Here is a 25,276-nt window from a genome sequence, read left to right as displayed (position 1 = left end):
AAGTGGAAAATGGTATTTCACTCTGTCTTATTTGCATATCTTTAATCATAAATAAAGTGAAGTATATCAGCTCTTAATGGTTTGCTTTTTTTTTTTTTATTAAGGGGAAATTCCCTGTCCATCCTACTCTTCCTTCTTATGACATCTAAGCCCCCCTATTGCACTAAAGAAAAGCATTCTCATCCTCCCAGAAGCTTAGTCCCAAAATCTAAGAATCTTCAGCTACTCCCCGTCCTTCATCCTCTCCATTTGGTCACCAAATTCTAACTATTCTATGTCCATAAAGTTTCTTCAGTCTGCTTCTACCCTTCCATTCCTTTAATTCAGGATCTTGTTAACTGTCACTTGAATTACTGCAGCAATTTACTGCATCTGCCTGTCTCTATTCCCTTGCCCCTGATTAATTCTACATCCTACCCCCAAAATTACAATCCTAAAACACTAATATGATCTTACCACCAACTTTTAATGGTTCTCCTTTACTCATAGAATATAACCTAAATTTCTCAGCCTGGCCCTGTCAGGCCTTTATCACACAACCTCCTCTGTTACTCTAGAATGTCTTCATCCTCTACCTACCCCTCACATACAGATCTCCTTCGTGCTCCCTAAATATACTTTTTCCTGCCTGCAGTGTTCTTTCCTTCACAAATTAACTCAAAGTCTTATCCATAATTTCAACTCTTATAGTTTCAATTCAAATCCTACTTTTTACAAATCTTACAAAATACCACCTCTAGAACTACTCTCCAATTTTCCTTAACACTGTTAATATTACTGAAGTCACTTAGCAATTTTCTTTGTATTAAAAATATACACAACATGCTTACCTAAATACATAGGAGTTTCTAGTGAGCATCAACTACTTTATTTCCTTCTGTATATTCCAAGGTACCAAGTACAGCACCTTCCATATAGATTGTACTCAAAATACAGAGCAGAAATTTTATATCTACTGAATTATTTCCCTTGAAATCTTAACAGCTACTTATAATGTGGAATGCTAAAATAAATATTCTGAAATAAAAATGTGTTACCTGTTTGTTAGCAAAAATCAGTAGCAAAGCATCTCGGAGTTCTTTTTCTGTTAACAACTTTGCAAGTTCACTGTGTGCTTCACTAACTCTGTCTCTATGACTGCTATCAACAACAAATACAACAGCTACCAAAAAAAGAGAAAAATATTCATTTAGTCACTTGTTAAATTTCAGTAAATGGACTAAATATTTTAATGTTCTCAATATATTATGGTTAGTCTACCATCATTATTTTCACAGAAAGGCTGCTTATTACAGGAACACCTAGCAATAATCAATGATATAATCTCAAACAGTTCGCCTAACTTTTCAGCTTTTGTTTCCCCCTCTGTAACAGGATTTACAATGCTTGCCTACCAAACACAGATTGTTGTGCATATGATTTAATATATTTCTCTTAATGAATGAAAATGTAGCTCTTATGATCTACCAACTGATGTTATTTCTTCGATTACTACTTGCTTTACCAAAAGATAGTGTTTTAAAAATAAATAAATCACCATCTTTATCTCTCCCAAGTATTCTCTCTAGGTGCCCGGCACAGCACTTTCCACAGATTGTGCTCAAAATACACAGCAGAAACTTCATAAATATCTACTGAATTAATTCTCTTTTGAAATCTTTCCAGCTACCTTATGGTAGCTAAACATCCCAGACTTTCAACCATTCCTCATGTTCAAAATTCCATTTTGTCCCCTAAATCACTGTCTCATACTAAACTTAATATCAAGAATCCCAAAGTAAAAATTATCTAGTCTTTCTTCTAGGTGGAAAATAGGATGACATATGCAACAGGTAGCATGAACATAATAAGCTTTATGTTGGGGTATAAGAGGCAAAGTGTAGAATGGGGCCCAAGTGTGAATAAATGCTAAGTGGAATATATGTGATATAACACAGTTTGGTCAAAAGCAAACCACTGTAGTTTCTTCTGCAGATAATAACTAATTGTGAATAGAAATGAAGGAGTGGAGCTATTGAGAGATTATAATGGGATAACTGTTGAGTTGAATTTAATTGAATAGAGCAAGAGAACTATATACCACAAATTCAACCCTATAACACAATATTGCCAGTGATCATGCTCTCATGAACACTAATAATATACTTTAACTGTTAAGAGCAGCAAGAGGAAAGTACCCTTAATTACCTACATATATAAGATAAATTTGGTCTTTATGCTAAATTATGGTTTTTCATGAAATAAACCAGAGTACATAACCCAGTCTATCCACCTTAATTTTCTTAATAATGTGGAGCTTGCTACCAATATTTAAAGGTATAGTCACGTTTTTAATCAATGCTAAAATATCAGTTTTATTAGCTAAATCAATGAATTGAAAACTGAACTGGCATCCTAAAAATCTGAAAAATTAAGATGTAATTTTTACACTCTTACCTTGGGTATTGAGGTAATAATGTTTCCACAATGGTCTTAATTTATGTTTTCCACCTACATCCCAAATGGTGAACTTTAGATTTTTATATTCTACAGTTTCCACATTAAAACCTGTTTTTAAAAAAACTTACTTTAATACTGAACTTACATTTACACACCAAACACAGGCAACCCTGTTTATAACTGTGACTTACAAATTATCTGCATACAGCACTATCTACTGCTCCGCAACCAACTCCACTCGTGACAAACATGCGTGGGGAAATGTATACCTTTAACCAGGGTTAGCCCTCTAATCCACCAGAGTCCTTAAGACCTTGACACCCAAGTACCAGATCTGCATCACTACCCTAATCCTCAGCAGGGTTATCAATCCTTTATTCCTTCCAACTGTCCCACCAATATTCTGTTCCTTCTTGCTATCCTCCCCATCCACATTTCAATCCCACAGCCACTGAATCTTGCATTTTTTTCTCTGAAATGCTGGTGTCTTAGAGCCAATCTCCAAACCAGACTGACATAAAATAAGTCCCAAAGAACTCAGCTGAAAGCTAGGGTTTGTCTGTAAAATGTCCATTAAGGTAAAAGCAATACTTATACTTACCAATTGTTGGAATAGGCTGCATGAACTCATCCTGTTTTAATTTAAACAAAATAGTAGTTTTTCCAGCACCATCTAATCCTAACGTAACAACTCGAATTTCCATTTTGGGTCCAATGTGAACTCTATTGTCCTATAATTTTTTAAAAAATTAATCTTTTTATTTTGATATGGAGTTAAAAGTATTAGTACTTACACTTTTATTTATAAAATACCTTTGTTAATTATTGTGTCTCCTACTCATTCCTTAATCCATTAAAATCAAAGTTATAGTCCCCTATTAAAATACCCTTATTCTGATCTTTAGAAAGAGGAAATCAATCTTCATTGCTTTGCTAAATCTTAGCTTAGTAAAACTTACTACTTACTTTGTTTTTATATAAGTTAAAAAAAATACACATACCCACTTATTTTTCCCAGATTTTCTAACTCAACTGAATCTTCTTTAAATAAGATTTTTCATTCTGTGTTAAATGTATTAATTAAAAATGAAAAGTGACACTCACTTCCCATAAATATCCACTGTTAACAATTTCACATATATCCCTCAAGGTATCTTCCTGTGCAGACATTGGTTGACATACACAAATCAGATATACTTAAAAAAAAAAAAATACACACTGCAACTACTTTTTGCACTCAATAGTACATTATGGAATCCTTTCATTTCAAAACATATAGACCTACCTTTTTCTTTTAATTGCTTTATTATATTCCATGTACCACTATTTAACCAATCACCAACTGAGAGATATTAGGTCATCTCTGATTTTTTGATATTACAAATAATGCTGCAATGAACATACTTGTATATATTGCTAGCTGCATGACCTCTCTGCCTGACTTCTCCCATCTGTAAAATGGGGATTAAAAATTGTACCAAACTTACATAGGATTTTTGCAAGGATTAGTTTTTTAAAAGACATGTAATCTGAACTAATGGAGTTAGAGGAGGAAAAAGAAAAAAGAATGAAGAAAAGTGAAAAGACCCTAAGAGACATATGGGAATGGGAATCCCAGAAGGAGGATACAGAAATAAAGGGGCAAAGAGATCTTACTTGAAGATACAATGGCTGAAAACTTCCCAATCTGAGGAAAGAAATGGACATAAAAATTCTAGAAGCTCAGTTCCAACTCAGATAAGTCCAAAGAGACCCACACTGAGACACATTATAATCCAACTGTCAAAAGTCAAAAACAGGATAATCTTGAAAGCAGCAAGAGAAAAGTGACTCATCACATAAATTTGATGATTAACAAATTTCTCAGCAGAAACACTGCAGGCCAGAAAGAGTGGGATGATACATTCAAAGTGCTGAAAGAAAAAAACTGTCAACCAAGAATGCTATATATGGCAAAACTGTCCTTCGAAATGAAGGAAAAATCAAGACTTTCCCAGAAAAACAAAATCTGAGGGAGTCATTACCACTAGACCTGCTCTATAAGAAATGCTAAAGGAGTCCTTCAAGTTGAAATGAAAGGACGCTAGACAGCAACATGAAGCCATATGAAAATCTAAAATGATAATAACTACATGGAAAAATAGTAACCTGTATTATAATTTGGGTGCATAAATTTAATTCTTCACAGAATTGAAATAACAAACACAAGAAAAAAAACTATAAGCCTGTGCCAATAGGTGTACAATAAAGATGTAATTTGTGACATCAATAACATAAAGTACAGGGGGATGGAGCTGTGAAAGAATAGGGTTTTCGTATGCAACTGAAGTTAAACTGCTATCAGTTTAAAATAGAATGTTATAACTAAGATGTTTTATGTAATTGCAATGGTAACCACACACACAAAAAATCCACAGAATATACACCAAAGGAAAAGAGAAGGGAATCAAATATGACACTATAAAAAAAATCAATAAAACACAAAAGAAGGCAATGAAAGAGGAAAGGTGAAACAAAAAAAACTATCAAGTTATGCAGAAAACAATGAACAAAATGACAACAGTATTTACCTATCAATAATTACTTTAAACAGACTTAACTCTCCACTCAAAAGACACAGCTTGACTAAATGCGTGAAAAACCAAGATCCAAAAATATGCTATCTACAAGAGACTCACTTTATAGCTAAGAAAATACATAGTCTGAAAGTGAAAGGATGGAAAGAGATGCAAATCTTTGAGATGCAAATCATACCCAGAAGAGAGCAGGGGTGGCTATCCTAATATCAGACAAAATAGATTTTAAGTCAGAAACTGTTATAAGAGACAAAGAAGTTCATTATATAATGATAAAAGGGCAAATATAGAAAGAATATATAACAACTATAAATACTTGCATTATAAATAAATGAATTAAAGCCCTAAACATAACAACCAAAGCTACAAAACTCCTAGAAGAAAACACAGAAGAAAGGCTCCATAACGTTGGATTTGGCAATGATTTCCTGGATATGACATCAAAAGCACAATCAACAAGAGCAAAAATAAACAAATGGGACTAGATCAACCTTAAAAATTTTGTGAATAAAAGGACACAATCAGTAGAGTGAAGAAACAAACTACAGAATGGGAGAAGATACTTGCAAATCATGTATCTGATAATAGATTCACATCCAGAATATAAAAAGAACTCCTACAACTCAACAACAAAAAAATCAAATAACTCAATAGAAAAACAGGCAAAGGACTTGTACAAAATTCTCCAAAGAACTGGCCAAGAGGCATATGAAAATGATACTCAACATCACTATCATCAGAGAAATGCAAATCAAAACCACAATGAGATATCACCTTACACCAATTAGAATGGCTACTAGTGTAAGCCATCCTGTTTTACTATCAAAAACCCCCCCCAGAACAAACAGAAAATAACAAGTGTTGGTGAAAATGTGGAGAAATTGGAACCCTCATGCACTTTTGGTGGGATTTACATAATATGATGCAACCACTATGGAAAACAGTATAGCATTTCCTCAGAAAATTAACAATAGAACTACCATATGATCCAGTAGTCCCACTTCTGGGAATTTATCCAAAAGAATTGAAGGCAAAGCCTCAAAGAGATATCTGTACACCCATGTTCATAGCAGCACTATTCACAATAGCCAAGAGGTGAAGTAACCCAAATATCCATCGATAGATGAATGGATACAAAATGTGGTATATACAAACAATGGAATATTATTTAGACAAAATAGAAGGAAATTGTGTCACATGCTACAACATGGGTGCACTTTAAGGACATAATGCTAAGTGAAATAAGCCAGTCACAAAAAGACAAATACTATATGATCCCACTTGCATGATAAATTTAGAGCAGTCAAATACAAAGAAATAGAAAGTAGAGTGGTGGTTACCAGGAGCTAGTGAGAAGCGGGTAACAGGGGAGTCATTGTTTAGAAGGTATAGTTTCAGTTTTTCAAGATGAAAAATTTCTGGAAATGTTTCACACAATGTGAACACACTTAACAATACTGAACTAAACACTTAAAAAATGGTTAAGATGGTAAATTTTATATTATGTGTTTTTCACCATAATAAAAAAATGTACATCCTCACAATAAAGTACCTTGCAGCTGTAAAAGGGAACAGAAAATGTCACTATATACTGCTATGGACTGACCTCCAGGATGTACACTTCAGTGAAAAGTACAAGCTGGAGAAGTAGGTACAGTATTCTACCTTTAAATATGGGGAGTGTGGGGCTTCCCTGGTGGCGCAGTGGTTGAGAGTCCGCCTGCCGATGCAGGGGACACGGGTTCGTGCCCCGGTCCGGGAAGATCCCACATGCCGCGGAGCGGCTGGGCCCGTGAGCCATGGCTGCTGAGCCTGCGCGTCTGGAGCCTGTGCTCCGCAATGGGATAGGCCACAACAGTGAGAGGCCCGCGTACCGCAAAAAAAAATAAAAAACTAAAAAAAAATGGGGAGTGTGCATGCAAATATATTTCTCTACTTTTTTAAAATGACGAATAAAACTAACAAAAATTCTTAATGGTTTTCTATGGAGAAGGGAAGAAAAGGGTGGCAGGGTCAGGAATATAAGTTAGACTTCTCTGAATGAACCTTGCTTTGTAGATTTGATTCTGGACCATGTGAATGTTTCACATAATTATAAAACGAGATTTAAAAAGTTTTAAAAGCCACTCCCTAGGACTTCCCAGGTGGGGCAGTGGTTAGGAATCCTCCTGCCAATGCAGGGGACATGGGTTACAGCCCTGGTCCGGGAAGATCCCACATGCCGTGGAGCAACTAAGCCTGGGCGCCACAACTACTGAACCTGCGCTCTAGAGCCCGCGAGCCACAACTACTGAAGCCCACGCGCCTAGAGCCCGTGCTCCGAAACAAGAAAAGACACTGCAGTGAAAAGTCCGCGCACCACAACAAAGAGTAGCCCCCGCTCGCTGCAAGTAGAAAAAGCCTGCGCACAGTAACCAAGACCCAACGCAACCAAAAATAAATAAATTTAAAAAAAAAAAGCCACTCTCTAAAACTAGAGAGCAAAATGGAATACATGTACCTTTTTAAATTAGGGGGAATCCACTTGAAAAAAGACCAAAACATATGAACCAAATGCCAAATACACACCTTGCTGGATTTTGTCTCAAACCTAAAAAAATTTTTTTTAACAATCTGGGAAATCTAATAGATATTATTAGAGAGTATTATTTAGGACATGATCCATTTCTAATTTTGTTGTGTTTTGAAAAAGAGAACAGAATCCGTGTTTTAGAAACGTGAAAATATTACATAGATGAAATGATATATTAGGATGAAATATGCTGGGGTTTGTTTCAAAATAACCTGGGAGACTGTAGGTAGAAAGAGACTAGGGGAAAGGGTAGATGAAATTAAAAGTTTTTAATTGTTCAAGTAGGTGATAATACAGGGAGACTCATTATACCACCTTCTATTTTCCACTGATACAGTAATTTTTTTTCCCTAATTCTGTGGTTCATTTCTTAGTTGTCTCTTAGTTGATTATCATGGAATGTAAAACAATTATGATTTATTCAAAAACACACCTAAAAACAAAGTATAGAATATATTACCTTTGTAAAAGTGACAGGGATGCTGGCATCTAACTGAATGTGATCTGCAACCTCTGTAAACTGCTGCTGCTGCTTTTGCAACGTTTCCAGTAACCTTGTAATTTCTTGTTTTGCTAAGACAACTCTACAGTCATCCTAGAAAAGAGAAGATGATATTTCTTATAAACTTTTTAAAGAAACAACGAAAACAGAGATATCACTAAAACTCAAGAAAAGCTCATTTAACATTACAGTATTGAAAGTTAACTTATGTATAAATTTGACTAACAATAATCAGGCATTAATAAATAATTTAAGAGCCCATCAATAGAAGAATAGATAAATAAAGTATGGTATATTCACAAATGCAACACAACCAAAATGCATGGTTGAATGAACTACAGGTTCATTCAGGTAAGAATGAACTACAATTACATGTGATGATATGAATTTCACAAACATACGGTAAGGGAAGAAATGACATGAAGAGCTTGCACTGCATGATTCCCACTTTCATTAATTACCAAAACAGGCCAAAACAAGGTATATATTAGAAATCAGGATAGCGGTTTATCCTTAGGAGGAAAGGCGCGTAGTTACTAGAAGAGAGTCTGAGGGGCTTCTGGGGTTGGTAATGTTCTGTTACTTGATCTGGATGCTCATTACACAGTAATGTCCAGTCTGAAAATTCAGCAAGCTGAACACTTATGCACATACTTCTGTATATATATATATATATTGTACTCCTATAAAAAGTTTTTTAAATAATTTAAGATATACATGTATCGGTTTAAAAAAAAAAGACTAAAGGTCAAACTGTGATGTCTCCCTCTCACTTTAGATTCCCAGGCCCTCTCCTCAAAGCTAAGCACTTTTCAGTTTCTCAAATATTATTCCAGAGATATTCTATACATATACCAATGTATTCTTCATAAGACAGAGATCTCCCAACAATATTTAAGCTCCATGAGAGAAGCGGTGTTGTCAGTTTTTGCTCACAGTTGCATATTCAAATTAGGTGATAGCAATTTGGTTGTTCCAATTGCCAGAACAAAAACTTTGAGTCTTCTCAAAGACTCTTGCCTTCTCCTCCCTTATTCCCACGTACAATTTGTCAACAAATCCTACTGGATATCCAAAATTTGGGTACTTCTAGCCCTCACGATCCAAGCTACTATCCTCTCTCACTTGGAATTCTACAACAGTCTTCTAACCATTGAGCTCCTTCCTTCCATCTTTGCCCTCCTTCAATCTATTTTTTACACATCAGCCAGATCCTTTTAAGTAAGATCAAATCATTCTTGCGCTCAAAACCCCACAATGGTTTCCCCAATTCAATCAGTAAAAACTGAAGTCCTTCCAATGGCCCACAAGGCCCTCCTTACATATAATTCCCTATTATCTCTAATTTCAGCTCCTATTACTCTCTCCATCGCTTACTCTATTCCAGCAACAGTGCCCTCTTTTGCTGTTCCTCAAATACACCAGGCATGTCACCCTAGGGTTTTTGCTCTAACCAGTTCCTCAGCTGAAATCTTCTTCATTAAGGTGTGAGCTAGTTCCCTTCACCTTCTTCCCCTTTGAGTCTCTGTTCAAATCTCACCTTCTCTCAGTGATGCTTACCCTATTTAAAAATACAATCTGCTGTACCCTCATACTTTTTCTTTTTCCCTTAGCTCTTATCACTTTTTAACATACTATATAATTTACTTATTAGATATGGTTATGGCTTATTGTCTGCCTTCTCCTTGTTAGGATGCTAATTCCACAAGATTATGGCTTTTTGCTTGCTTTGTTTACTGACATATTCCATGTACCTAGAATATACATGGCACATAGTAGGCACACAACAAATATTTGCCTAATAAACAAATCCTAACCATTCAGTATTATGCCTTGAACTTAGATGATGCATCAATTTTTTCTGGAGGGGAGGGATGATTTTGTTCTCAAAATTGGTAATATATATGTGATGTTCCATCCATTCCTCTGTTCAGTTATCTCTGTGGCAGGAACTTTTAAGAATATTGATTGAGATTAGGGTTCTCTGTCTATAAATCAGAACAAAACTAATAGGTCCATATGAAGAATGAATCTAAGACCCCAATTTCATCTGCGTTAACACAGTGAGATAATACCATGTCATTAACAATTATCAGTCACTTTGACAAAATGCTTCAGAAACTCTAAAATACTTCTAAATACTTCAGTTAACTATGAGCTTTCTTTTTAATAAAATAAATATAAAAATACTTTGAAGTATTCACGTAAGTATGATTTAGGACATGATCCATTTCTAATTTTGCTGTGTAGCTTGAGCTGAACAAGTATTTATTAGGCTCTTTGTATCTCTAAATTCTTTGTATCTGGATAGATACATCCAGAATGTGCATATTGTATCATTAGGTTCGAATCAGGAGATAAAAACCACAATAGTCATATGAATAGAAAATATTAATATGAAGAACTGTTAACTAGGTGTAGTTATTAAGTAGGCAACTGAAAGGGTAAAAAGAACTCTGAGGTATCATGGAGCAAACAACTGTAGGAAACAGCTACCACCCTCAGGGCTGGGAGAATAAAGGAGAGATGCTAGAATTATTAAAACTTAAAAACTTATAGGAGGGATCTCATGGAGCTGAAATTCGGATCTCTAAGGAAAGTGGTCTCGTAGTATGAGCAGTGTCATTCACAGGAACCCCAAGCAAATGGGAACGCACAGGAAACCACCTCCACCTTTCAGCTTCCTTCTACTGTCCGCTATTGGCAGAGCCTAAAATCGCATGGAGGCAGCTGGCAGAGCTGGTATGTGGTTTGCAGAGTTCCAGTATCAGCATCACAAAGCAGAGGACAGAACAGGACTGGAGCTCAAAGACAGCTTAATAAATGGCATAAACATCAATTATTACAATTCGATGTGATAAGGACTAAAGGACTCAAGACTGATGTGGTTACAGCCTGGCCACATTCATTTAAGTCTAATCAGATATTTAAGAGAAAAAGCTCTACAACAGTAAAAAGTTTAGCTCTATGATGATTTGATATCAACACAATCATTAGCAATATAGCAAAAGATGAGTGACTGAAGCTTACCAGGAATTCCTAGGGCAATAATTAGCCTTAAATTGTACATCATGAAGGCAGATCCAAAACAGTAATGAGTAAGACTGGCATTTTTGTTAGAATAACCTTAAATCTATTTTAAAAGCACATTATCTGCAAACTGGGTAACAAATTGCTTATGATACGTCAACCATGAAAAAACACGGGTTTTCTGTGACATCAAAGTTGAGAACCAATAAATTAGAGCAGAGATAGGGAGTACATGCTAGCAAGGCACCCCACCTCCACCACCAAAAACAAAAACAAAAGGAGCAAGGAAGAGTAAGTAGCTTCAAAGAACAGCAAACATTTGAAGAAGGATTTCCAATATCAGAAAAGGGAGACATAAGCCCATCAAGCAGAAAGAATAGTATATGCTTGGCAAAGAAGGGTTAAAGGGCTTGGGATGACTGAAGAATGACAGGAAGTTAGAGAGGTTCTAGAACCTATGGTTTTATGGTGGGGAAGACACATGAAAGAGAGGACATTGATGTGGTTGAGTGGAGCAATTTGAGGTTAGAGACCATGTCCTAAGCACAATGTTAATGCCCACAGTAACACAGAGTAATAATATAAAAATATTTATTAAATTAATAAAATAGACTAGTGTGTACCTCTGGTAATGATATACTTAAGCTTACAAATCCTCCTTCTTAAACTATGTCCTAATCATGTTTAAACCACACACCTGTTGCAAAGTCTTTTCACAATGGAGACAGGCTGTTGAAACCTGGGATAACAAAATAGTCATATCTTCTTGCTGCTGTCTGAGCCAAATCAGTTTTTCTCGAACATGAGCATCAACAACACTTAGAGCCATTTCTTCTTGACGACACAGAGTTTCATGTAGATCAGAAAAATAAGCTCGGACACATGACCGGGCATTCTCCGCAGTACCTGGTACCTAAGGCAATAAAAGTAAGTTTTAAACAACTGTAACCTTAACGAAGATTTTATATGTGAAATAATGAAAATTTAAATACAATCTATATCCTTAAAATCCCAAAATGTTTATCTCCACACTAAATTTTTCCCCTTAAGCACAGCCTTTGGATATCCAACTGTTTAAATGACATTTCAAGCAACAAGGAATACCTAATCTCCAGTCTCTCCCAACCCTGAACCTAGTTTCCTCCATCTCAATAAATGGCAACTCCATCTTCCAGGTTATTCAAGTTAAAAAAATTGGAGTCACCCTTAACACTTCTCTTTCGTATCTCACAACTAGTTTCTCAACAAATTCTCCTGACTTCAAAATATATCTAGAATCTGATCATGCCTCACCACCTTCACCTCTGCCAACCTGATTGAAACCATTATCATCTCTCACCTGATTATTATAATAGCCTCCTAACTGGGCTCACTAGATTTACCTCTGCTGCCTATAATGTATTCTCCACCCAGAAGCCAGACTGATCCTTTTTAAATGTTAAGTCAGAATGATAATTATTCTTTTGCTCAAAACTCTCCAGTGGCTTCCCACTCAGAGTAAATGCCAAAGTCCTTTATAGGGGATGTCCAACGACAGACTCCCTGGGAAAGAGACATCTGAGCTAAGACCTGAAAGAGGTAAGAGAGGGAACCATGTGAATATCTTCAAGGGCATTCCTGGAAGAAAGTAAAGCAAGTGCCTTTAAGGACCTTTCTGACCTCAACTCCTGCTATGCTCCCCATCAATCATTTTAATTTATCTAACTCAACCTCCTAAAAGGTTCTTAAGCACACGAGGCACACTCCAACTTCAGGGCCTCTGTACTTGCTCTTCTCTCTGCCTAGAATGCTCTTCCCCCAAATATTAGCATGGTTCCCTTTCTCATCTCCTTTAGGTCTCTGCTTAATGCCCCTTCTCAGGGAGCCTGTCCTCAAACACCCCATATAAAAGTGCATTCCCCCTTTCCCTTATTTTTCTCCAAAGTATCTAATAACATACTTCTGTATTTTACTTATGTACTGTCTCTCTCCCCACATTAGAATGTAAACTTTGCAAAAGCAGGTATTTTTGACTTCAACAGTGTCTATCACTTTGGATGTGTTCAATAAATATTTGCTGAGGGAATAAATAAAATATTTCCACTGTAGCACAAAAATGTCCAACAGAATTTTATGTGATGATAGACATATTCTATATCTGTGCTGACTAATATGGTAGCCACCAACTACATGCACGTAAAATGTACTTGAAATGTAGCTAGTGAGACTGAGGAAGTAAATTCTGTATTTTCTTGAACTGTTAAATAATTTAAACTTAAATAGCCACATGAGGCTAATGGCTACTATATTTGACAGAGAGCAGTTCTAGCATTATTCCCCAATGACTTAGCTTAACTTTGTTTCTTTACAAAAGAAAAACACTACATTGTGTCTGTCCCTGTACTTTATATTCCCATCTGAAAATATCCCTTTCTCCTCTATAATTCAATTTTAAAATGCAATTACCACTACCACCTAAGTTCCTTCCTTCTCTCCACAGCCAAACTTCTTAAAAGTTAGACACACTTCCTAACACCCACTGACTCTTCATTTTACCGAAGGGTATCTCCTTTCATCTCACAGAAATAACAAATTCAACATCCAAATTAAACTTATCACCTTGGTCCCATTATCCCCTCCCAAATTCTTCTTCCTTCCCCACTAGAGCACAATATCACCATCCACCAGGTTGGGCAAGGTAGAAATCTAAGCATTATGCCTGACCCTGCAAAGTGCCTATCCAATCAATATTATCAATGAATCACTAATATTATCAGTAAATCACTATTCTACTTCTTTAAAATCTCAAATCCATGTACTCCTCTCCATTCTCACTACTCTAGTATTACGGGCCATAAACATTTCTCAAGTAGATAATTTCAGCAAACTCACAATCGGTCTCCTTGCTTCCAATCTTGTTGCTCCTCCATTTTTTATATTAAAGAGCAACCTTTCTTAATGCAAACCTGATTATGTTATTCCTATGCCAATTCTTCAACAGCTCATCACTGCCTGTAAGATAAAGTCCAAACTCTTTAACATGTCTAACAAGATGCTGCAGGATTTGGCCCTTAACTCTCCAACATCTTTTCTTGCCACGCCCCACCCCAATACTCAAAGCTTCAATCATAGTGAACTTAGTTAAGTTTCTACAATATGTCCAATTCTCACTTCCATGTATTTTAACATATACTTCCCTCTCTGGAACAACTCACTCCCCACCCTACTCTTCTCCCTGACTAAATTCCTTCAAATCTCAGTTTAGACATCACATCTTCTAGAAAGCCTTCTACGACTTACCCAAGTTATTGCTGTTTTTATGCACACTGCCAGGGCATCCTGTACTTCCCCCACAAAGTTAACAGTTACCACACTTGAAACTGGCTCTCTTCCATGATGGATTATAAATTTCCATAAAGACAAAGACTTTTTAAAAAACTTATTTCCAGTGACCAGTGCAGTACTGGCACAATATAATTGCTCAATAAATCCTACAAGGTGAAAAAGTGACAAGGAAAAGGGTGAGGAAGAAAAAAACCCATACATGTTCTGTGTGGGCCATTCCAATTCCATCTTCCACTATTTGTTCTCCTCCTTCAATGTGCTGAACAATTCCAACTAATTTTCTGGAATAATCTGAGATTTCCTCAGTGAAGGTCCGTATGCAATGAGCCATATCTAAAATTGATGCTCGGATCTGGTTAGCTTCTGGTTCCAATACTGAATGCTATAAGATGCAACATAATTATAGAAAAGAACTCACAGTATTGACTAATGATATAAAATGCTACTTAAATGGCTCCTATTAATAAAAAACCATCAGCCGCAAGAGGCTTTTATAACACATTTACAAAAAACACAGCATAAGAAATACTAATTTGCCTTTGCCCCAAAACTATTTACCTTTCAAAGAAATAATTTAAAATTAGGAAGTCAATTTATTGCTAAACAAGAATCCAAGAAACCCTCTCTAAAATTTTACCACAAACATTAGTTCATCAACAGACATAATTATTATCAAAGTAATCCAGTGCATTACAAAAACAGGCACACAAAGAAAAGAACTTTTGTTTCATGCTGGAAAGCCATTTTTCAATGAAGAAAGAATCATGAGGACTCTGAAATTTTTGTTATAATATTCAGAAAATAAATCTCTCATTTCTTTGCATGCTACCAAGCTCAACTCATTCACCATTTACCTCTTCTTTGATCTCTACTCTTAGCATAAAAAACCAAGTCAGTGAAAATAAATGGTGGGCTGGTAAACTAGGTAAGAGTCATCCAGTTTAACTATATTCATACCTTGTGACCTTGGTGTTTTCCATATTCTTTGCAGACACAGCACATGAGTGGGCTAGTTTGACAGCCATCTTCCAAGCAAACAAACTCAATGGCATGCACCTGATGCTGAGAGCACATGGTTTTCTCATGAGGTTTATCAGCTAGAGGCACTCTCCTGTGCTTTGCTAATGTCTTTGTTGAATGGGTAACTTGGGAACACTCTGAGCACAAGTGGGTTGCACATACAGTGCAATATACAGATGCAACGTGAGCTTCATCTTCATCACAACGAATGATGCTCTGATGAACAAAAAAGTAACGTATTAAAACTGAACCCCTTTAACAAACAGAAAATGACTCACAGATGTGGAAAACAAACTTATGGTTACCAAAGGGGATAGATAGCAAGGGAGGGGTAGGAGAAATAAATTAGGAGTTTGGGATTAACAAATACACACTACTATATATAAAACAAGTAAACAACAAGGACCTACTGTACAGCACAGGGAACTATACTCAATATCTTGTAATACCTATAAAGGAAAAGAATCTGAAAAAGAATATACGTATCATGTATATGAATATATGTATCATGGTTCAGGTGTAGAGCAACTGAATCATGTTGCTGTACACTTGAAACTAACATAGCACTGTAAATTAACTATACTTCAATTAAAAAAATTTTTAAAAACTGAACCCCAATCATCATAACATGCCAAATTTTGAGAGATTGGTTCAAGATGGCGGAGTAGAAGGACATGCGCTCACTCCCTCCTGTGAGAGCACCGGAATCACAACTAACTGCTGAACAATCATCGACAGGAAGACACTGGAACTCACCAGAGAACATACTCCACATCCAAAGACAAAGGAGAAACTGCAATGAGACGGTAGGAGGGGCGCAATCACAATAAAATCAAATCCCATAACTGCTGGGTGAGCAAATCACAAACTGGAGAACACTTATACCACAGAAGTCCACCCACTGGAGTGAAGGTTCTCAGCCCCATGTCAGGCTTCCCAACCTGGGGGGCTGGAAATAGGAAAAGTAATCCCCAGAGAACTGGACTTGGAAGGACAGCAGGATTTGACTGCAAGACTTAGACAGGACTGGGGGAAACAGAGGCTCCACACTTGGAGGGCACACACAAAGTAGTCTGTGCACCAGGACCCAGGGGGAAGGAGCAGTGACCCCACAGGAGACTGAACCAGACCTACCTGCTAGCGTTGGAGGGTTGCAGAGGCAGGGGGCAGCTAAGGCTCACCTTCAGGACACTGGCAGCAGAAGTTCTGGGAAGTACTCATTGGCACAAGCCCTCCCAGAATCCGCCATTAGCCCCACCAAAGAGCCTGCAGGCTTCAGTGCTGGGTGGCCTCAGGCCAAACAACCAACAGGGAGGGAACACAGCCCCACCCAGCAGCAGACAAGCAGATTAAAGTTTTACTGAGCTCTGCCCACCAGAGCAACACCCGAGCTCTACCCACCACCAGTCCCTCCCATCAGGAAGCTTGCACAAGCCTCTTAGATAGCCTCATCCACCAGAGGGAAGACAGCAGAAGCAAGAACTACAATCCTGCAGGCTGTGGAACAAAAACCACATTCACAGAAAGATAAGACAAGATGAAAAGGCAGAGGGTTATGTACCAGATGAAGGAACAAGATAAAACCCCAGAAAAAGAACTAAATGAAGGGGAGATAGGCAACCTTCCAGAAAAAGAATTCAGAATAGTGATAGTGAAGAAGATCCAGGACCTCAGAAAAAAAAAATGGAGGCAGAGATCGAGAAGATGCAAGAAATGTTTAACAAAGACCTAGAAGAATTAAAGAACAAACAAACAGAGACGAACAATACAATAACTGAAATGAAAAATACACTAGAAGGAATCAACAGCAGAATAACTGAGGCAGAAGAACAGTTAAGTGACCTGGAAGAGAAAATGGTGGAAATCACTGCTGCAGAACAGAATAAAGAAAAAGGAATGAAAAGAAATGAAGACAGCCTAAGAGACTGCTGGGACAACATTAAATGCACCAACATTCACATTATAGGGGTTCCAGAAGGAGAACAGAGAAAGGACCTGAGAAAATATTTGAAGAGATTATAGTTGAAAACTTCCCTAACATGGGAAAGGAAATAGCCACCCAAGTCCAGGAAGCGCAAGGAGTCCCAGGCAGGATAAACCGAAGGAAAAACACACCCAGACACATAGTAATCAAATTGACAAAAATTAAAGACAAAGAGAAATTATTAAAAGCAACAAGGGAAAAACAAAAAATAACATATAAGGGAACTCCCCATAAGGTTAACCACTGATTTATCAGCAGAAACGCAGCAAACCAGAAGGGAGTGGTACAATATATTTAAAGTGATGAAAGGAAGGAAGCTGCAACCAAGAATACTCTACCCAGTAAGGATCTTATTCAGATTTGATGGAGAAATCAAAAGCTTTACAGACAAGCAAAAGCTAAGAGAATTCAGCACCACCAAACCAGCTCTACAACAAATGCCAAAGGAGTTTCTCTAAGCGGGAAACACAAGAGAAGAAAAGGACCTAAAAAAACAAACCCAAAACAATTAAGAAAATGGTCATAGGAACATACATATCGATAATTACCTTAAATGTGAATGGATTAAATGCTCTAACCAAAAGACACAGGCTTGCTGAATGGATACAGAAACAAGACCCATATAGATGCTGTCTACAAGAGACCCACTTCAGACCTAGGGACACATACAGACAGAAAGTGAGGGGATGGAAAAAATAGTCCATGCAAATGGAAATAAAAAGAAAGCTGGAGTAGCAATACTCATATCAGATAAAATAGACTTTAAAATAAAGGATGTTACAAGAGACAAGGAAGGACACTACATAATGATCAAGGGATCAATCTAAAAGGAAGATATAACAATTATAAACATACATGCACCCAACATAGGAGCACCTCAATACATAAGGCAAATGCTAACAGCTATAAAAGGGGAAATCAACAGTAACACAATAATAGTGGGGGACTTTAACACCTCACTTACACCAATGGACAAACATTCCAGACAGAAAATTAATAAGGAAACACATGCTTTAAATGACACAATAAACCAGATAGATTTAATTGATATTTATAGGACATTCCATCTGAAAGCAGCAGATTACACTTTCCTCTCAAGTGCACATGGAACATTCTCCAGGATAGATCACATCTTGGGTCACAAATCAAGCCCTGGTAAATATAAGAAACTTGAAATCATATCAAGCATCTTTTCCGACCACAATGCTATGAGATTAGAAATCAATTACAGGAGAAAAAATGTGAAAAACACAAACACGTGGAGGGTAAACAATGCGCTACAAAATAACCAAGAGATCACTGAAGAAATCAAAGAGGAACTGAAAAAATACCTAGAGACACCACTGTAAAGCAATTATACTCCAATAAAGATGTTAAAAAATAAATACCTAGAAACAAATGACAAAGAAAACATGATGACCCAAAACCTATGGAATGCAGCAAAAGAGTTCTAAGAGGGAAGTTTATCGCAATACAATCCTACCTCAAGAAACAAGAAACATTTCAAATAAACAACCTAAACTTACACCTAAAGCAATTAGATAAAGAAGAACAAAAAAAACCCAAAGTCAGCAGAAGGAAAGAATCATAAACATCTGAGCAGAAATAAATGAAATAGAAACAAAGAAAACAATAGCAAAGATCAATAAAACTAAAAACTGGTTCTTTGAGAAATAAACATAATTGATAAAGCTTTACCTGGACTCATCAAGAAAAAGAGGGAGAGGACTCAAATCAATAAAATTAGAAATGAAAAAGGAGAAGTTACAACGGACACCGTAGAAACACAAAGCATCATAAGAGACTACTACAAGCAACTCTATGCCAATAAAATGGACAACCTGGAAGAAATGGACAAATTCTTAGAAAGGTATAACCTTACAAGACTGAACCAGGAAGAGATAGAAAATATGAACAGACCAATCACAAGTAATGAAATTGAAACTGTGATTAAAAATCTTCCAACAAACAAAAGTCCAGGACCAGATGGATTCACAGGTGAATTCTATCAAACATTTAGAGAAGAGCTAACACCCATCCTTCTCAAACTCTCCCCAAAAAATTGCTGAGGAAGGAACACTCCCAAACTCACACTATGAGGCCACCACCACCCAGATACCAAAACCAGACAAAGATACTACAAAAAAAGAAAATTACAGACCAATATCACTGATGAATACAGACGCAAAAATCCTCAACAAAATACTAGCAAACTGACTCCAACAATACATTAAAATGGTCATACACCATGACCAAGTTAGATTTATCCCAGGGATGCAAGGATTCTTCAATATTCACAAAGCAATCATGTGATACACCATGCTTATTTTTGGTTTTATTTCCATTACTCTAGGAGGTGGGTCAAAAAAGATCAGCAGGGCTTCCTGGGTGGCGCAGTGGTTGAGAGTCTGCCTGCCGATGCAGGGGACGCGGGTTCGTGACCCGGTCCGGGAGGATTCCACATGCCGCGGAGCGGCTGGGCCCGTGAGCCATGGCCGCTGGGCCTGTGCGTCCGGAGCCTGTGCTCTGCAACGGGAGAGGCCACAACAGTGAGAGGCCTGCATAACGCAAAAAAAAAAAAAAAAAAAAAAAAAAAAAAGATCAGCAGACTTAAAAGCTTTTGCACAGCAAAAGAAACTATAAACAAGACAAAAGGACAACCCTCAGAATGGGAGGAAATATTTGCAAACAAATCAATGGACAAAGGATCAATTTCCAAAATATATAAACAGCTCATGCAGCTCAATATCAAAAAAACAAACAACCCAATCAAAAAATGAGCAGAAGACCTACACAGTCATTTCTCCAAAGAAGACATACAGATGGCCAAGAGGCACATGAAAAGCTGCTCAACATCACTAATCATTAGAGAAATGCAAATCAAAACTACAGTGAGGTATCACCTCACACTGGTTAGAATGGGCATCATCAGAAAATCTAGAAACAACAAATGCTGCAGAGGGTGTGGAGAAAAGGGAACCCTCTTGCACTGCTGGTGGGAATGTAAATCGATACAGCCACTATGGAGTACAGTATGGAGTTTCCTTAAAAACACTAAAAATAGAATTACCATATGACCCAGCAATCCCAAGCCTGGGCATATACCCAGAGAAAACCATAATTCAAAAACACACACATGGGCTTCCCTGGTGGCATGGTGGTTGAGAATCTGCCTGCCGGAGCAGCGGACACAGGTTCAAGCCCTGGTCTGGGAGGATCCCACATGCCGTGGAACAACTAAGCCCATGCGCTACAGCTGCTGAGCCTGTGCTCTAAAGCCTGCGAACCACAAGTACTGAAGCCCACGTGCCTAGAGCCCATGCTCCACAACGAGAGGCCACCGCAATGAAAAGCCCACTTGCCGCGACTAGAGAAGGCCCGCTCTCAGCAGCGAAGGCCCAACACAGCCAAATAAATAAATAAAATAATAAATTTTTTAAAAATAGCAATTCCTATTTAATAATAATTTTAAAAACACACATGCACCCCAATGTTCATTGCAACACTATTTACAATAGCCAGGTCATGGAAGCAACCTAAATGCCCATTGACACAAGAATGGTTAAAGAAGACGTGGTACATATATACAATGCAAGATTATTCAGCCATAAAAAGGAACAAAATTGGGTCATTTGTAGAGACGTGGATGGACCTAGAGACTGTCATACAGAGTGAAATAAGTTCAGAAAGAGAAAAACAAATATTGTATACTAATGCATATATGTACAGAAAAATGGTACAGATGAATGGGTTTGCAGGGCAGAAATTGAGATAAAGATGTACAGAACAAACGTACAGACACCAAGGGGGGAAAGCAGGGGGTGGGGGGTGTGATGAACTGGGAGATTGGGATTGACATATATACACTAATATGTATAAAGTAGTTAACTAATAAGAACCTGCTGTATAGCACAAGGAACTCCACTTCACTGTACAGTAGAAACACAACATTGTAAAACAATTATACCCCAATTAAAAGAAAAAAAAAGAAAATACAAGGAAAGACAAAATATTTAGAGAGGTAACTGAGACCTAGGATGAAGGTAGTTTACTCTAGAAAGGGATTCATATTTATTTTTTCATGATTTTATGGTATTATCAATAGTAGACCACCTTAATATGAGTGCAAAAATGGGTATTACTTGCACAATCCAAAGATTCAAACTCTGAATCTAATTCTATGCAATAGCATGTCTGTTTCAACTGGTGTCCTGGCTTATTGTGAATGTCTTCTGCTGGATGTCTCATCTAGGTGTGGGTTTGGTATTTGACTTATGCCTCCTCACCACTGAAAGCCATTAAAAAACCCAGACATTTTCCTGAATAGGCTAATGCCCTCAGGGCAAAAGCACATTCTTTGCTCCTGTATCTCAGTGAATTTCCATTTTCCCTTCAGATTTGGCCTGATTTTTTGTTCCTAACTTATCAAGTCTTTAATGATTTTAAAATAATTTTTAGTGAATTCATTCCACTTTATTTATTTTCAGCAGACGAGATAGTGTCTATAACCAAGCCTACCATTACTGAGATAATCTCTTGGAACTTTTCACGATAATGAAATCATCTACTTGTTTGTGTCATCAACTAGGTATAAGCTGCATGAAGGCAAGAACATTGTCTTACTGTTTTCTGCATTTACAGCACTGAGCACAGGACCTGCCTCCCAATAGGTAATTTTAGTATTAATAAAAGTAGCTCCTGTGTACTTTTAGGATCCTATTTCAATCCTTTACCCTCACCTCAGTGTCAGACTTCTAAAACATCTGAGTAAGCATCACAGGATGTCTCTCTTCTTCTACTGTCTCCTTTACCTCCTTCCCATTCATCTTTATTTCCTTCCTAGAATAGACTTTCCCAGGTCTACGGACTGAACTGTGTTCTTCCAAAATTCATATATTGAAGCCCCAGCCCCCAGTGTTACTGCATTTGGAGATAGGGTCTTTAGGAGGTAATTAGGGTTAAATAAGGTCATAAGGATGTGGTCCTAATCTAGTAGGTGGCATCATTAAGAAGAGGAAGAGACAGATCTCCCTCCCTCTCTCCCTGTGCACATGTCCTAAGGAAAGGCCAGGTGAGCACAGGGTGAGGTAGCCGTGGCCTACAAGCCAAAAGAAGAGGTCTCAGAATGCCAACACCTTGATCTTGGACTTACCAGCCTCCAGAACTGTGACAAGATAAATAAATTTCTGTTGTTCAACCAAAAAAAATAAATAAATAACATGCCAAATTTTGAAATATAAAAGCCCATAATCTTTTTTTTAACTGACCAGACTTTATACATAAAAATATACTGGTAATTAAGTACAAAGGTCATTTGCTACTCATTTCTATAGGTAAGTGAGAAGGTATTTCCAAAATTGATTATCAATATATGCTATGAATTTGAGGTCAAAAATAAAACCATTGTTATAGATTCACAGTCAGTGCAAAGATATCTTCTGCAAAATCCCCTCACTTTACATGCAAGAAACTGACAATAGAGGATAGAAGTCTTTTTTTTTTAAAACTGAAAAAACTGATAGTAAATACATCCTCACTGCTTTAAATATTACTTGTCAGCATGATGTATAGAAGAAGAGAAGCACAAATGTTATTTAGATAACCAAGTGAAGCTTTTAAAAACACAGATGCCTAGACCCCAACCTGAGAAACACTTATTTCTCAATAGGTAGAGATGAAGTGGAAGCTGTGTATTTTTTCTAAAGCTCCACAGGTGAGTCCACTGCACGATCCTGGTTGAAAATCACTGATTTAAGAAACAACAACAACAAAAACCCTATGTTATATGTAAACTTTTAAATATTTATAATTTTTATGAATTAGTAAAAAGCATTATGAGTTATAAATTTTACATGTCAGATATTCAAGAATCTTTGAAAACTTTTCTGCATATAAAAGGCCATAATTAGAAAGGGCAAGATTTGGTATAAATTTTTGCAGAAATAAAAATTAGAAAATATATCAATGATGTCATTCAATATCACACTAAATAAAAAAGTGAACCCAAAGTTAAACAGTTTTGTTTGCAATTATGAGAAATATATACGTGTAAAATTAAAAGTCGTGTCTTCTGTTTTCCAGACCTGATAAATAATTTATAAGACCAACATCAGATAATACTCAATGGCTTTCAAAATAAAGATAAAAGATAAATCATGGGAAAAAACTGCAAATTTTAGAAAACAGTGCTTCAGTTTGAAATCCATTTCACTGATTCGCTTTATATAAGGAAATCATAATCTAATAAAAGAGAAGTAAAAAGCAATCTGACATGTTTTCCTTCATACTAAACATGTGGTTTTAAAGTTGATCATCAAAACTATTAACTGCTATTTACTACAACTATTCCTATAATCAGAACAGTCTATGAGCTATGCAGACAATTTTATGTGTTAAAAATGTATTTTAGGGGCTTTCCCTGGTGGCACAGTGGTTGAGAGTCCACCTGCTGATGCAGGGGATGTGGGTTCGTGCCCCGGTCCGGGAAGATCCCACATGCCGCAGAGCGGCTGGGCCCGTGAGCCATGGCCGCTGAGCCTGCGCATCCTGAGCCTGTGCTCCGCAGCGGGAGAGGCTACAACAGTGAGAGGCCCACGAACAGAAAAAAAAAAAAAAAAATGTACTTTAATTTGTGTTAATGGTCTTCTAATATTTACTGGATACTTACCTGTCTGGATAAAGAGAGTACATCTATGCACAATTTAACTTTTCATGAAGATATTTAATAGTAATTCCCTCAGGAGCTACTGCTGTCTTTAAGGCATTCTGCCTCTACACTAAAAGGCACCTTTCATGGAGTTCCTCTTTCTCTCTCTGTGCTTTACTGTTGAATGATTCACTTTTGCATCCTCTGCTTTAATGTAGCTTACACATCCTTCTTATTCATCCATAATCTTCTTACTTTTTCGCTTTACCCTTAGATAGAATTAATGATGATAAGGAAACAAGTTTATACACTAAACATACTTTGGGTACAGCATTTTCAGAGAATTCAAATTTCAGTTTTACTTTTGTTTGGTTGGGGATTTTGTTGCCTTCAGAACTATAATGTAATGAAAAGTTGTGTTTCTGGAATCCTACCTGCTGGGGTAAGTAAGGTAATATTGTGCATCTAATAGCAAATATTTTAAACTAAAAGAAAAAAATTCATGCTCATAACAAAAATTTCAACAAGTTCAATCAGTACCTCTCCAGATATCCCAATGGATTCTTCTGCAGCTCCATACTGACCAATATGTCCATTCTGTAGTCGTTCCAAAAGCTCCAATAAAGCAAAATTTTTTTTTAATCCCCAGACACCTGAATCTCCTAGAATATAAAAATAAAAACTAAATCTAACAAAATGGAATATTATTTATTTTACCTCAAATCTCAATAGTAATTTATGTCTCATAGTTCAATCATTAATAATGTCTAAATTTTAAAAATTCAAAATTTCTCCATTTTCTGTTAATGCTATAACAGTTATCTTAATATTCTCTTTAAAATACAGAACTCCTTAGCATTCTAAGTAGAAACATATTTTAAAGTTCTATTATTTTTCTATAATTTAACTTTATAAATCCTATTTTGTCACCAACTTTTACTACATATACTAAAACAAGTGCTGTAAATATTTTTAACAGCAACCTACAGTAAGAAATACATTTCACATTACAACCCAGGATAACACACACACACACACACACACACCTGAAACAAAAGATTAACACACCAACATTCACCCTCACAGTTTGCGACACACTCTGATGGTTTTTGTTCTATTTCTTTTTTAAAAATCCTATTCACAACCAATTAAATTGATTTTATGACCACAAATAAGCTATGAC

General features: G+C 36.7%; 1 protein-coding gene across 2 annotated transcripts in view; it reads right to left on the bottom strand.

The window, feature by feature from the left end:
• TRIM23 (tripartite motif containing 23) overlaps positions 1-25,276 on the bottom strand; it is a 38,873-nt gene that overhangs the window by 3,421 nt on the left and 10,176 nt on the right. The window contains exons 3-10 of one of the 2 annotated variants that reach the window (XM_032629077.1): positions 24,634-24,755; positions 15,401-15,679; positions 14,643-14,825; positions 11,817-12,032; positions 8,048-8,182; positions 3,041-3,170; positions 2,437-2,547; positions 1,038-1,162 (exon numbers count right to left, since the gene is read on the bottom strand). In XM_032629077.1, the coding sequence (XP_032484968.1) occupies positions 1,038-1,162; positions 2,437-2,547; positions 3,041-3,170; positions 8,048-8,182; positions 11,817-12,032; positions 14,643-14,825; positions 15,401-15,679; positions 24,634-24,755 (1,301 nt within the window). Of the gene's footprint in view, positions 1-1,037; positions 1,163-2,436; positions 2,548-3,040; positions 3,171-8,047; positions 8,183-11,816; positions 12,033-14,398; positions 15,680-24,633; positions 24,756-25,276 lie in introns of both variants that reach the window. The other variant, XM_032629078.1, reaches the window with a different exon arrangement.

Source organism: Phocoena sinus, chromosome 3, assembly GCF_008692025.1.
Source record: "Phocoena sinus isolate mPhoSin1 chromosome 3, mPhoSin1.pri, whole genome shotgun sequence".
Classification (NCBI taxonomy): Eukaryota; Metazoa; Chordata; class Mammalia; order Artiodactyla; family Phocoenidae; genus Phocoena; species Phocoena sinus.
This window is presented reverse-complemented; position numbering and strand designations above follow the sequence as displayed.